The 15,237-nt window shown below is 36.1% G+C and overlaps 1 protein-coding gene across 1 annotated transcript in view; it reads left to right on the forward strand.

The window, feature by feature from the left end:
- The window catches only part of GRIK2 (glutamate ionotropic receptor kainate type subunit 2), a 454,779-nt gene that overhangs the window by 352,974 nt on the left and 86,568 nt on the right, over positions 1-15,237 (forward strand). The window contains exon 13 of the mRNA XM_009285010.2: positions 2,281-2,498. Coding sequence (XP_009283285.1) covers positions 2,281-2,498 — 218 coding nt within the window. The remainder of the gene's footprint in view (positions 1-2,280; positions 2,499-15,237) is intronic.

The following is a 15,237-nucleotide window of genomic DNA, read 5'->3' on the forward strand; positions in this document are numbered from 1 at the left end:
TTAAAAAAAATTTCTCAAGAGCCTAAAGTCATCTAAAAGTAGGCTTTTACACAAGCATGGAAGTTCTCACCTAACGGCAATAACTTTCTATTAGAAACATTATAATAGCGCTTGGGCCACACTCACATTAACTTACTAAGTGCTGCTTCTTTACAAAACATTTGCTTAGTGCTGGAGGCTACATGATAGAGGGAACTCATACATGTCTTGCTGACACCCCTCGCCCCCAGGAAACTGTGGGATATAGTGCTGGACATGACGTTACCTTGGGTACATGACAGTCAGCCCCTAACCAGGCTCTGTTTCATGGGCCTAGGTGGCACTCGGTTTCAGTCCTCGGTAAGGTATGAACTTGTGGTAATTGGGGCAACTGCAGCAAATGTTTCCACTCTTCTTTTCTTCCCAGTCCTATCTGACTTTACTGGTGTTGCTTTTTAAATGAAACGAGAGCAATTAAAAAGAGTTGATGATGGTGGGCTTATTGGGAAATCTGTTAGTGTTATGGTGTCTAAGTGTCTGACTAACAGGGCCTAGGAGCAACTACATCAGAAAGGTACTTTTCTACTTTTTTCCTTGCAGAATTCTAGGCAGAGTCTGGCGCTGGAGTTGGCTGTCATGTCCAAGATGTTGCTTTTTAAATGAAACGAGAACAATTAAAAAGAGTTGATGATGGTGGGCTTATTGGGAAATCTGTTAGTGTTATGGTGTCTAAGTGTCTGACTAACAGGGCCTAGGAGCAACTACATCAGAAAGGTACTTTTCTACTTTTTTCCTTGCAGAATTCTAGGCAGAGTCTGGCGCTGGAGTTGGCTGTCATGTCCAAGTCTGTCAGCTTTTTTTGTTTGAAACAGCAAGGGTAAGATGAACTGCAGGGTAAGATGGGCTGTTTTTGAATACGATAGTCCAGTTATGATACCACTTCTTTTTTCCTTTTCTTTGGTTTTCTTCCTTTTTTTTCCCCCCCTTTCTGTTCTTTTTTTGGCATTGACGTTGGAAGTTTGGCATAATCTTTCATTTATATGAAGATGTGTTACCTTGCTGGACCAGTTCCTTAAATAATTCAATATGAACACTAAATTTTAACAGTAATAAAATAGTCCATCTTGCCTTCATTCCATTTTACCCAGGAAATTTAAAAACAAGTATAATGACCAATTAACAAAAAGTGATTGTTTTGGTACAATGGTATAGTGGATATGGTAAAACTGTTTCTCTGAAAACAAGTTTCTGGATACTTCTAAAAGATTTCATGTAAAGTTCTTACAATGAAGCTTGAAATCGTTTATTTGACATCATTAGAAATTTCATTCCACTCAATTATAATGTTATGGAAAAAAATCCATACATGCTCATTTATAATAAATATTTGTGGTTGTAAATTACACTGAATTCTATTTTTTCCTATTTTTAGTAATTAAGCACAAGAGGAGTTTATGTGCTTCAATTTGTCTCATTAGACTCTAAATTAGCATTCATAATTATGCAAATTACTATACAGTGTCTGTCGCCCCTTCCATTCTTTAGTGCCATGAGCAGGCAACTCCAGCAATGCATTATAATCTATTTTTATCTAGTTTATGCATAGTGGTTTAATATTTTCATTGCTCCTCTATCAAATTAAGTGTGTGGCATAGCCACCCATGTTTATCTGAAATTGTGGAGCTAACTATATAGAGATGGGAGATGTTAATTTTTTTATCTAAGCAGTCAATAAATATAAACCTTTACAGCAATACAAATGGCAAAAGTCAAAAACATATTTCTAATAGATTTCAGATTTTGTATTTCAGATATGAAATACTTTATTTCATATCTGTTCTTTTCATCAGTAGCTTATTTTTATTTACTCAAGTGAGTTTTTACAAAATAAATAATGTTTATTTAGTGCCTTGAAGATAAAGAACTGTATAAGTGCTTCAATATTAGTATTAACTTAGAAGTTCAGTCCAGCTAAGATTTTTTCTGGAAAGCCAGTTCACGTAACTGGTTTGTTCACATTGCTATACATATATTTATAAATTTTAAAAAAGCACTAGTCATTGAGTCTCCCATTACTATCTTTTGATTCCCACAGCTCCAAAAAGATCTGTCTTTATAAGTGTAATCAGTTCTTATTTTTTATTTCAGTTGTGTGTGTTTGTACAAGCAGTACATGTAAGCCTGTAGCTTAAAGATTTTTTTGCACAGTGATTCCATCTCCCCACTGTGGCAAAAAGTGCTGAACACTTATTAATTGTTTTCTGTGCATTGGTTTCACCTTTCTCCCCTGGTTTTCGTTAGGTTCTGAGCTCATGCCCAAAGCCCTCTCCACCAGGATAGTGGGAGGCATTTGGTGGTTTTTCACACTTATCATCATTTCCTCGTACACTGCTAACCTAGCCGCCTTTCTGACAGTGGAACGTATGGAATCCCCTATTGATTCTGCTGATGATTTGGCCAAGCAGACAAAGATAGAGTATGGGGCAGTTGAAGATGGAGCAACCATGACTTTCTTCAAGGTAAGCTTTATATTCTGTTTGAAAAGATCCTATATCCCGATTGTGCGGGGAAAGTTTGTGCACCTTGCTGAGGAGCAACGGATATGATTCCCACTGCTGTCAAAAGAAACTGAAAATCACTTTTTTGAGAATTTGCAAGGTAGCAAAGGAAGCAAATACAAAATCTCTCATGTGAAATAAAGGGCAATTTCTTTGATGATTTTTGCTTAAAGAATTGAATTTATAACAGTGGAATAGGTGAAGAAACCTGAACACTTTGCTCAGACAGATCTCCTATAGCTGTGTACAAGAATAAGTTTTGTCAGGTTAGGAGTTACAGTATCAGTTCAATAACATTACACTTAATCATAGCCTTTGTTCAAGCAAGTGGACTACACTAAGTATATTAGTGGCTGGACTGAGAAAAACCTTTTGGACTTTGTACTTTTGAAAACTTTTGAATGAAATTTTGGGTCCATATAAAAAGCTCAGATTCTTCCAGTTTTTCTATTTTAACCTGTTACTAAGATCATTCAATTTGAAATATAGTGAAATATGTTGCTGGATTAAAAAGAAATCTTTCTTTTCTATCTTCATCAAGCATTTAAGTGGTCTTAAATTAGTGAGAAGTATGCATGAAGGGAGAGAGGGTGGTTTGTTCTATAACTCCTTGTGTTTGATAGCACAGAGGTGTCTCGGATCTTCCAAAGAGAGAGGTGTTTAACAATATTTGTCTCATCTTTGGTACATTTTGAAGACTTTTAGCTACTATAGTCTGTTTTTATGAGTTATTATTTTGTCACCTAAAGCTTTGTGGTGACTGTTACATTGGCATATGATATTAGGCAAACTGAGGTCCAAGGTAACTTGTAAACTGGTGCAGAAATTGAAGAACGTGTGCTCAGTTCCTCTCATCAGATTCAGAAATACAAAATTTGTTTAGATATCAAGGCTAAATAGTCACTGTTTAATCCTATGACCTTAGAGCCAATCGAAGTGTACACATAGTTTAATTTTTAAAAATAATTATAGGGCTTTCAGCTTCTGCTTGGAAATAAAAATCAATTCAACTTCAGCATTCAGGAATGTTTTAGGCTGCTTAACTTATAGTATACATTGGGAAGGTTCTGAGTATTTTCCCCAGAATACTTGTTGGAAAAGGAGCTGATGAAGTTAATAGAAGTAACTAATCAATTAGAGGTCTCTTGATGTCAGGAAATATGTGAAGCAGTTAAAAGAAACAACATTGACATTTTAAAGACTGAAGTTTTTAAGAGTCAAAATGATTTAAGTTTCAGGACACAAAGAGATGACAATGTATTTATTGAGTTACCAGAAAACACTACAGGGCTTTAATTTAATTTTTGTCTGGCAGAAAACTTTGAACTTGTTCTAATTCAGATTCAAACTGGGACTCTAAAATATTAGGAAACAAGTTTAAATTAGCAGTGTCTTTCCTTCTGGTTGCCAGAAGCACTTTTCTCTGCATCTTCTTAACTTTTAGTTTTCCTTCTCCCCACCCTTAATTTTCTCTCTTACTCACTCTTTTTCCTTTTTTGTATGCACATAATATGTGGGTTTTTTAAGTGCACAGAGACTATTTCTCTTTCTCTGGATGTTTTTCCCCTCTGCATATTAATATACTGCTCCCTTTTCTGCACAATTCTTTCTTTCTGCTCTCTTTATTCTTCTGTTTCTATTTATCTAGATATATTTTGTGTTTATCTAGTATATTGTATCCAAGAACTAGAGAGGACTTCTAACGAAACAGCAATTATACATCCTGCACAGAAGATTTTTGTTTGCAGTTGAAATAACCTAGACTTATATACAACAAAGTTATGGTGTCAGATCACATAATTTGATATTGCCTTTAGTACATTAATGAATTCTCCTTCTTCACTATGAAAGAAAAGAGAAATCAGAACAAAACACAGGATTTCTTTATTCAGCTGATAGATTTTAGGACAAATTAAGGTTTATTCTGTTGAACAAACATATTTTCTGGGATTTATGTGTGAACAGATCATGGTTAGTAAATGTTTTGTGACATGAAAATGCACTGATAGTTATGAAATTCTGTTCCAGCTAGCAACCAAATGATTACAAATATTTTTCTGATGTTGACTATCTTATCTAGTAGTATGTAAATTAATTGGTATTATTCACCTAATGAAATGGATCCAAACTTAAGCATTAGAAGTAGCTACAACTATTCTTGTAGTTCAGCCAATAAGTGAAAATTATGTTTAAAAAGAAAAGTAAATGGAAACTATATAATCTCATTTGATTCATTTAGTGTCCGAAGCAACTTCCAGGTGGAAATTAGAGTTTGCTTGATGTAAATGCTATTCACTAGAGCTACCTGTGTAAGGAATACAATCTAATTAAATATATATTCCATGAAAGATAAACCAAAACATTTGTATATAGTCTATCTGTTAGAGTAAACTTTCTGGTAAAATTAGGTATTTTTACCTAATGAGGTTGAGTTATCAGAAAATTGAATACTATCATTCTGGTCAACATACTATATCTGTATTTGTGTATTTTCAAAATATACTTCTATTTTATATAAGCAAATTGCTTCAGGAATGTAATTTCCTTACATGAAGAAAATGAAAATGCAAGAAAATATTTTAAAATAAGACTATAAGTGGAATTGCCTTAAAAGGTACTGCTAGAGTTGAACAGCTCATAGATACTACTACTAAATAATAATATAAAAAGCACTTAACAACAGGAAACTGATGAAGAAAGAAAAAACCTATCAGAAAAACATCTTAAGTGACAGAAGTGTCAGTAGATGTAGATAGTATAGAAAAGTATAGATAGTATAGAAAAGACAGAAGAGTTGTGTACGTTTGCTGCATTGTATGTAAAAAACAGGATAAAAATTCACATTTTAAATTCATTTCAGAATACTTTGTTTTATCAGTAAGCTAAAGGAGGGTTTTAAATGGTGTATATTATATTCTCTGATATATAGACAGGTGAATATCAAGTAGGGAATAACATTACATTTTTATATGGCATTAGGGAAGCTATTAATAAACTATTGTCTCCTGTTCTGGTGACCACACTTAGAAAATATGTTTAAAATTGGAAAGAGTTCATTAAAGGTGAAAGAATGACTGTAGGTCTGAAAATAAGCATTGTTGTTAGAGGCTAAAGAAGATCAGTCTGTTTAATCTGCTGAAGAGAAGGTTAAGAGGTGACTTGATCATGGTCTGTAAGTGCCTTAATGGGAATGAGACTTTTGACAGCAGATGACTGTTTAATCTAGCAGAAAAAGGCATAATGAGATCCAATGTTTCAAAGCTGAAGTTAGGCAAATTCAGACTAGAAATAAGGTGCATATTTTTAAGAGTGACAGTAATTAACCACTGGTACAATTTATCTAGGAGTGGGCTGGATTCATTCATCACATGCAGCCATTGTGAGGATAATAGATACAGCATAGCCCAAACACATTATGCTCTTGATTTAGAGGCTACTTAATGAAATAGATAGCCTTCATTATACAGGAGCTCAGATTAGATTTTAGTAGTTCCCTCCTACTTCAAAAATCTATGAGAGTATGACTTCTGGGGGTGGTTGCACAAAGATGATTGAGAAGGTAAATTTATCATCTGTGTGTATTTTTTCCTTAGCTGCTTTGTCTTGTTTTAATGAGAGTGGATTGAGTAAAACAGTGGCATTATGTTACAACAAGAAATGAAGGCACCAGATGGTTTCCTAATGTTAAATGAAATTATCATATCTTGGTAATAGTTATTAGTTCCAATCAGAGTAAGGCTCGGTAGCTGCCCATGAGACTGACAGTAATTTCTGCATAAATTATCTATATAGCAGTCCATTGAATTCTTTCTTAAAAAATACTTTGGAACCTGCCCAAAGCTGTGTGGTACTAATACAAAAGAAGAGCGTTTTTTTGAAGGAGAACCTAAGTGGGAATCAGAAAAACAAACTAACTGCTAGACTAAAACCTGCTAAAGTTAAAATCTTGGAGAGCACAGGGTTTATACATTGAAAATGCTGTTACCCTTGTGAGTCAAACATCCCTGTGAAATAGCCTCGATGAAAAAGGATGTTGTCTCCAGAGGTTTATTAGGTCCTCCAGATCATCGTATGCCTCCTCATGGTCTGGGAAACATGACATTACAACTCCTTTTAGAAGCCAGAAAGTGGAGGAAATTTTCAATGCTCTCTACTCTTAAGGTCTACTTATCTAGTTTGAGCATGGAAAGGAAGTAGTTTTACAAGTCTGTTATATGCCTGGTGGGTCTGGTGGACCATTTCATTGGGAACAACAAAGAAAACCTTAGGATTATCCAAGAATTAGAAGGAAAGAAACGCGAAAGTAAATTCTAAGCCATATCTGCTGCTAGGATTGTAGTTTCCACTCCTGATATGTGTTTTGGTGTTTCTCAAATTGTGGAGTTTTCTTATTTACTAACTTCTCTTCCTTTCTCTTGGCTGCTTTTGTCACTATTGACCATTTTCAAGTTTCAGAAACCTGTCTTCCTTCCTGTTTGGAATAAAATAAAAAACATTTATTATTTTCATGAAAGGTACTTATCTCACACTAGCTGTTCTTGGATAAAAAACTTCAGATTTTTCATTGTCTCTGGTTTCTGTGGTCTCTCAGTCTATGTTTCTCAAAATCCCAGTGTCTGTTTTCTTGCTGAATGACAGCTCTGAAATTGAGAACAGTGTTAATTCCACCCTGCTTCTATTTGTACCACAGTTCTCTATCCTCACACACAAAGCAACTACTACAGCACATATGCTTATATGTGGTCTACAATTTTAAGGTTTTTTTTTTGTGAAATTGCTGTGTACCTTTGTTTTCTCATAATTTTTCATATCTGTACCTTTCAATGTCAGAATTTTTTTCTTTATGTTTTTTTACAGTAGTATGCACAACAGAAGTTTTCTCAGTTATGGTTACTTTTGCATACCAAACCAAATAGTAAAAAACAGAGTAATTTTTCATTCTCTAATAGCAGTAGATTAGTGTCATTACTTCCGTATCATGAATTAAAGGTCTTCTCAGCTCTCTGTGAGAGTCATGTATTTTATATCCTTGTTTTGCTGATAAGGAAGCTGAAGCACTAAAAGGGAATACATCTTTTTCAAGATCACTTGCTGAAAGGCAGATAAGGGACTAATTCAGGAAAGCTGACTCACACACCTTAGAATTATCTGATAGACTATTCTATTTATCATTTACATTTGCCAGTTTCTTTCCTTTTCTTCTTCAGGACCCATTTTTATACTCCAATTCTACTTTTCTACAATATCCTCCATTTCTTCCTGCACTGCTTTTGCTCCACAAAGATCCATGCTGCTGACCCTTTTCAGTCCTGTCCCCCCTCCACCTCTGCTTTTTGCCCTAGCCATTTTGTTACCACCTCCCTTGGGAAATTTTGGGGGGCAACAATTCAGTGCTTAGTGTCTACCTTCCTCTTCCAAATTCTCAGCCTGTTGTTAAAGGAAATAGCATGAAGCTCTACCTATACATTGCAAAATCTCAGAAATAGTCTCTTACGGCTGAAGGAAGGAGTTGTAGGGGAATTTTCCCACTGCTTGCAACTGGAGTACAAGTGACAGATCCCCTGACATAAATTAAAGAATAGCAGCAAGAATAAATGTGTGAATGCCATTCATTTGTCATGAGTGATGTTGGCATTGGCATGCATAAAGCCAGTATACCTTCAGTGGGTTTTTCAAACCTGGGTTTGAACACTGTAATAGGCAAATGATGTTTATCTCTTTAACAAATAAGTAAACATGTACAAGCACATGGGCATATACATACATAGAACCTTTAGTTGACTGCTGCAAATAAAACATTATGAAGTTTAGCAGAGCGTATCAATTATTTGGTGGAATTGTTGCAAGTCAAAGATGAAAGAAACACCACTTCTGAGCTTCTCAAATATCCACTGACTAATGGAAAACATTTTTTTGAGTCCTAGCCTCCATGTGTTGATCTGGATAATGCTTAAAAAATAATTGGTAGCAGATACCACAGACACATGTTCAGTTTGCTTTAAAATTATTTCACTTTATAGATAAGTTGCATTTGAATGTAACAAAACCAGACTTGTTCTTATGCATAAAAACACATGTGGCACTTTTGATTAAAAAGGATGGAAAACAATTTTTTGAGTCCTAGCCTCCATGTGTTGATCTGGATAATGCTTAAAAAATAATTGGTAGCAGATACCACAGACACATGTTCAGTTTGCTTTAAAATTATTTCACTTTATAGATAAGTTGCATTTGAATGTAACAAAACCAGACTTGTTCTTATGCATAAAAACACATGTGGCACTTTTGATTAAAAAGGGAATTGAATATAAATACCATGTAATTTTTTTTTTCTTCTTTTTGATCATCATGGTTTGGGCCTATCTGTAGAAACACATACAGTTGAAATGCATTATTTCCCTTTTCCCATGATTATTCCCTCTTTTCAGGAACACCTACTCAGTTAACCACTACTTCTTTGAATGTACAAAAAAAGCAGGCAGTTGCAAACCTGTGAAACAAGGTCTGTGTTCACTCCATACATTTCTAAGAACTGAATCTGCAATGACAGAGTCTGTGAGAATGAGATATAGGCTTTGTCCAGAGACCTCAAAACACCTCTGCCTCACTGAGTTCTACTTGTTTCTTTAAAAGATCAAGGAAGCTAGGTAGAGGTGGGTTGATAAGGTGATGCATTAACACAGACTATAACAAGAGCAGCAGTGCATTTAAATTCTAAACAGAAGAAATTCAGATAAATTTGGTACCATTAAGTAGTTTGAGGTGAACTGTCTTTCTTTTGAAACTGAGGGCAGAAAACAGAACTAATTCACATAAAGGGTCTCATTCCAACCAACTCTTTAGGTACTGGGACAAAGTGACTGAAATGGTTTTATGCTGTCTTGGCCCTTCCTCCTTCTCTGGCATTGTCAGAGCCATTACTGTTCCTTCAGTGTATGAGGAATATGAGGAAGGAAGGAACAGTATACAGTTCCTTCCTTCCTTCCTTCCATAAGAGCATATGTTAGGCTGCCTGTTGCATCTCAGTGCTGAGGCATGAAACTAAAAATAGATGTAATATGGTAGAAATCCATTACCTTTTCACACTTGCCTTTGTCCATGTCTGTGTCTTTTCCCTTCCCTTTCCCCATTCCCCATTCCTTATACATTTTTCCCCTGTTCGTACATTACAATCTAACTGTGAGTCGTCCAACCTCTTCTCCTGCCTTCAACTTCAAGCTCTGTTGGCTCTACATATCATAGGGCTGTGGCAAGAGTCAGTCCAGCTTTCTAATCCAACTGAAAATGAATCTTTTTTTGTTGTTGCATGTTTACTCTTCAGTTGTTAAGAAAGCTGCTCTGGCTGCTAGAATGCTGGAACTGATGCGAGGGGAGCAGAGGGTGTCCCTTTCCATGGCAGGGTGATCTTATATCACCCTGCTAAATGTGAAAGCCACTGGGAATCCACACCCTTTGGGAAGTGAGTTCTGTTGCCTAGACATTTGGAGGTATGAGGATGCGAAAATCAACAGCAATGTAATTGCTGATACTTCCAGAATGTATGTTGTCTTTATGTATTATGGTAGGTTTTGTCTTTACTGGTAAGCCATTTTGTTTCTTTTCTCTCACCTGATGCGCTTCATTTTCTGGCCTCTTCAGGGCCTGTAATGGCACTGCTGACAGGATCCGTTGTAAGAGAATGACTGAACTCTGGGTTCTGATCATAGGTTTGGTTGCAAGGCTTTTTCCTCAGAAATGCATAACCTAATTGCTATCTAGCCTTATCACCTTTCTCTCATTCTCCTGCTGCTTTCCCCCAAGAGGCAGGGCAAGAACACTTTCCTTTTCTCTTTTCAGCTTTTTTCTCTTTATGTCTGTCTTTAGATCATGAGCAAGGTGAGAAAGGGAACTGAACTAGATCATAGAGAATCCTTCAACTGCAAACAGCATTCTGTATGAAAGATTTCAGAGTTAGGGTTTGTTAGAGAATTGAGAGTACATCTGAGAACATTTTTAACTATCAGAGTCTGAAAAAAAATCATCTTGCTCTTCAAGGCATATAGATCTATCGCCAAGTAGCCATGTAAAGTTTACAGATTTGATCTATGACTCATCCTGCGAATGTGATTCAGAAACAATTCTCCAGAGGGAAGTGTCTCTCGGTTTAGCCAGTTTTGTGTGAGATCCCACCATATGAGCAACCTTCAGTGTTGAGTTCCTGTCCACTGAAGCAGCCTGAAAGCCTCCATTCATTAGCAGAGGTGAACTCTTGGTTCTGCCTTGTCAGTTTATATATGATACTACTGAGGTGTTGTCCAACTGCATTAGCATTGCTTTGTGTAGAGAAATATTTCCAGTGCCAGAATTGCCCTGGACACCACTTAAAGTCTTATTATACTGATGAATTTCTTCTCCAGAGTTATTCATTGCTCCAAACAGAATGCTTGTCAAGATTGGTTAAACCATGCTTTTTACAATACACCTATGGTAATAATTACATAAGCTTTATTGAATATGGATGCCTTTTAAGCATTTTTCAGTATCCATGCATTAATTGAACTTGTATTTGATGTATTTAAGATCCTTAATCTGCACAACATAGATTACTGATTTATTCAAAAAATATACTAAACGATGCTTTAGAATCATAGAATCATTTAGGCTGGAAAAGACCTTTAAGATCATCGAGTCTGACCATTAACTTAACACTGCCAAGTCCACCACTAAACCATGTCCCTAAGCACCACGTCCACACGTCTTTTAAATACCTCCAGGGATGGGGACTCAACCACTTCCCTGGGCAGCCTGCTCCAATGCTTGATAACCCTTTCAGTGAAGAAATTTTTCCTAATATCCAATCTAAACCTCCCCTGGCACAACTTGAGGCCATTTTCTCTCATCCTATTGCCTGTTACTTGGAAGAAGAGACCGTCATACACCTCGCTACAGCCTCCTTTCAGGTAGTTGTAGAGAGCGATAAGGTCTCCCCTGAGCCTCCTTTTCTTCAGATGAAACAACCCCAGTCACCCCAAGCCCTCAGCTTGTGCTCTAGACCCCTCACCAGCCTCGTTGCCCTTCTCTGGACACGCTCCAGCACCTCGACGTCCTTCTTGTAGTGAAGGGCCCAAAACTGAACACAGTATTTGAGGTGCAGCCTCACCAGTGCCGAGTACAGGGGCACGATCACTTCCCTACTCCTGCTGGCCACACTATTTCTGATACAGGCCAGGATGCCATTGGCCTTCTTGGCCGCCTGGGCACACTGCCGGCTCATGTTCAGCCAGCTGTCAACCAGCACCCCCAGGTCCTTTTCCGACAGGCACTGAGGGTGCACTCAATCCCCTCATCCAGATCACTGATAAAGATATTAAGCAGAACTGGCCCCAATACTGAGCCCTGGGGAACACCACTTGTGACTGGCCGCCAACTGAATTTAATTCCATTCACCACAACTCTTTGGGTCCAGCCATCCAGCCAGTTTTTTACCCAGCGAAGAGTATGCCCATCCAAGCCATGAGCAGCCAGTTCTTTATGATCAGAGTAGCCTACTGATCAGAACATTATCTGCCCATGAACACATTGGACCAAAGATAAGCACTATATTTCTTAGCATTTTTTATTTGTTCAGATATGGCATGTGATCTTTCAGTTTACTCATCAATTTATTATATAGGAAATTATGGGTTGTTTTTTTTTCCCACATCTTAAAAGCTGAGACAATCACTCATGATAATGGTTATGATCATAAATAATATGTTCTTTCATGCTGAATTTGACTTAAGTTCTCATAATAGATATTTAAATGTAATTGGCAACCAAAATCCAGATAAGTTATTATGTGAATTCTGTTGTGAATCATTGTGATTTGAGGGGAGCATGAGAGCTTTTATGATGTTAATACATTCTATTAGTAACCTATTATTTCTAGTTAGAATCTAGGCATTGTGAAAATTAACAAAGGGTGTACTATTGCTTACCTTAAAATATTTGTATTTGAGTAGTCTATCTTTGCATTTGAGAACTGAAATCAGGTGCCCCTCAATGAGCTATAAAATACAGCATATATCCTGGAAGCCTTTGAAGTCTTGACTTTTTTTGTCTTTCTTTGAAGAACTCTTACTTTCTTGTACAACAGAAGGCCAGTGGTAAGATAGAAACTGTTCTGTTCCTCTTTCTGTTGCTCTCACTGTCTTTCTGTTTCTGTCTTTCATTTTTTATTTTTTGATACAAGAGACACTTACCTTCCTTGACTTACAAGGAATCTTCCAAAATGCTTAAGAAGCTTCTATATGACGTCTGATAGAAGTTTCATGTACTTTTTCATACATTTCCACTTTCTGAAAAAGGAAGATGCATCCCTAAAGGAACTTTCTGTGAAGAAGGAAGACTAGCACCGAACATTTTCTGTGATTTGTTGGGAAGGCTCTCTAGCTCTTCTTTCACCCTTTTACCTTATCTGGCAAAGAAGCTCTGAGAATAGTTTATTTGATGCTAGAACTTCTATCTAAGCCTATCCAGGTAGTTATCGTTCAAGTGTATTTTTATTCAGGTTGAATTGCGGAGGAATTTACTTGGTTTGAACAAAACCATCAGTTTGGTTCCTTAATTTATTTTATGGCTACAGTATTTCTGATGCAGCTTTTGTTCCCTGAAGTACAGAGATGCTGAGCATAGTTCATTATGTGCAATCCAACAATGGTATTCTAGTCAGGGGTTTGGCTACCCATAAAATCAGAAGTTAGCAGAGGAAACACTGAAATTTCAGTTATAGCTTCCTCTTCCAGTCACAGGTGCCTCATATAAGAAATCTGTCTTCTGAAATTAAGGAGGTTTGGGATTTGGTTTTGTTTTTGTTTGGTTTTTTTTTTATAAACTGTTCATAATGAAGAAGATTTGGCTGTCTCAGTGGCTGCCTTTTCAAATCAGATCATCAAAGATGAAAAGAGGATTGAAGGGAAACTATAAGGCTCATGTCATAAGCAGTATTGAGGCCATTATTTTTTACATTCTTATTCAGCTAATAATGGATTTCTGGATTTATTTCCAAGATAGAGCTTGATTTCTAGATACTCCAAATAAATTTCTAAACACTTCCAAAAAACATTAAGACTCTTGTTCTTAATCTTCAGGTCTTCAATTTTCCTTTCAGAAATATAGAATTACTTTGATAAGTTGAATTTCTAACTTTTAGTGGAATAAATCTAACAGAAATACTACTAGAACCTACAAATGTTGCAGTCGTAACATCATGTGATTTGAGATTTTTTTGGTTTTTTACATTTGTTGACATTAGTGATGGAATCAAGTGATTAAAAGCCTCCTGTTACTATGTATTTGTCATTAAATTTTTTAATATTCTATTTTCTTACACTGTATTGCATTACACAAACCCTATTTTAATAATATTATCAACTGTTAATGTAGCTAGTTTCATTTCATAGGTAAAATGTGTAGCAAAGGTAATTTATTATTCTTGTATAGATATAAGAATTGTAAAATGAAGTTTGGCATCCCTAAAATGATAATGAATAAAACCAGGAATAGGCTGTATTCCTGAAGTTTCTCAAAATGCATAGAGTAGGACTGTACTAGCAATAGACTGGTAAATGGTAAATTTACCAATCGATTGGTAAATTGGTGGATTGGTAAAGAAAGAATCTCAACTGTCGATTGAGGGAATTTAATAGGAAGACATAATAAGATCCTGTGTTTTGGGCTCAAAACCAGAAAACAGCCCCCCCCAGATGATTTGTTTTACTAGGAAAGATGTAGTTTTTGAAACCTGTAGGTTTACCTGCCTGTAGGGCAGGTTTCTCCTCACTCCAAAATGTAGGTACCTGCTCTCCTCTCAAGTAGTCATCTAATTGCCTTTTATTGGCACTGGAAAGAAACTGAAAGGCACCAGAAAGCAGTTCCTCTATACTGCCTTAAGTAACTGTCCTAGGAAGACAGTGTTCTCCAGAGTTACAGAACTTCTCTCATTGACTATAAAGAAGCTTAGATTAATACCTTGGTCTAGATGCTTAATGTGTAGGTGGCTACAAGTATGTAAGATGAGTCTTAGAAAGTTTTTGATCACTGTTTAAGCACTAGGCAACTTTCATATATGTATAAACTGCAGTATGATTGTAGGGAGAAGCTGTGATTAAAAAATATCTATGTATGCAAATTAATTATTTTTACAAGGAATAATATGAATAATTCTAATTCCATAATAAAACTGACTGACTTAACTAGCACTGTGAGGATATTTGTCTTATTTTAGAATATTGGTTTAAAGGCTGTGAAAAGTTTATTTTCTTACATGTTGGCACTGAAATGAACACAAAAAACAAAGAGAAAAATCTCTTTCATATCATAGAAAAAGTTCACATTTTGGCTTACAGTCTGAGTTGGACTATGACCAAAATTCTGGTCTGTGTTTGTAAATGTCATATTTAAAAAGATTGAACTGGTCACAATGAGTGTTCCTAAAAGTAAGCCGCTGATTGCAAAAGCCTGTCTTTCAAAAACAAAAGTAAAAATAACAAACAATAAACACAATCCACCATTTTGCTTTGCTCATGTGACTCCATATGCTTGATCATATTAGAGGTTGAGTACATTTATCCTCCACCAGCAGGGAAGATGTTGCTGTGTCATCTCCTGTATAGGTTATAGAATCATAGAATCATAGAATCATTGAGGTTGGAAAAGACCTCTAAGATCATCAAGTCCAACC

The sequence above is a fragment of the Aptenodytes forsteri genome, unplaced genomic scaffold, assembly GCF_000699145.1.
Source record: "Aptenodytes forsteri isolate BGI_AS27 unplaced genomic scaffold, ASM69914v1 Scaffold171, whole genome shotgun sequence".
Classification (NCBI taxonomy): Eukaryota; Metazoa; Chordata; class Aves; order Sphenisciformes; family Spheniscidae; genus Aptenodytes; species Aptenodytes forsteri.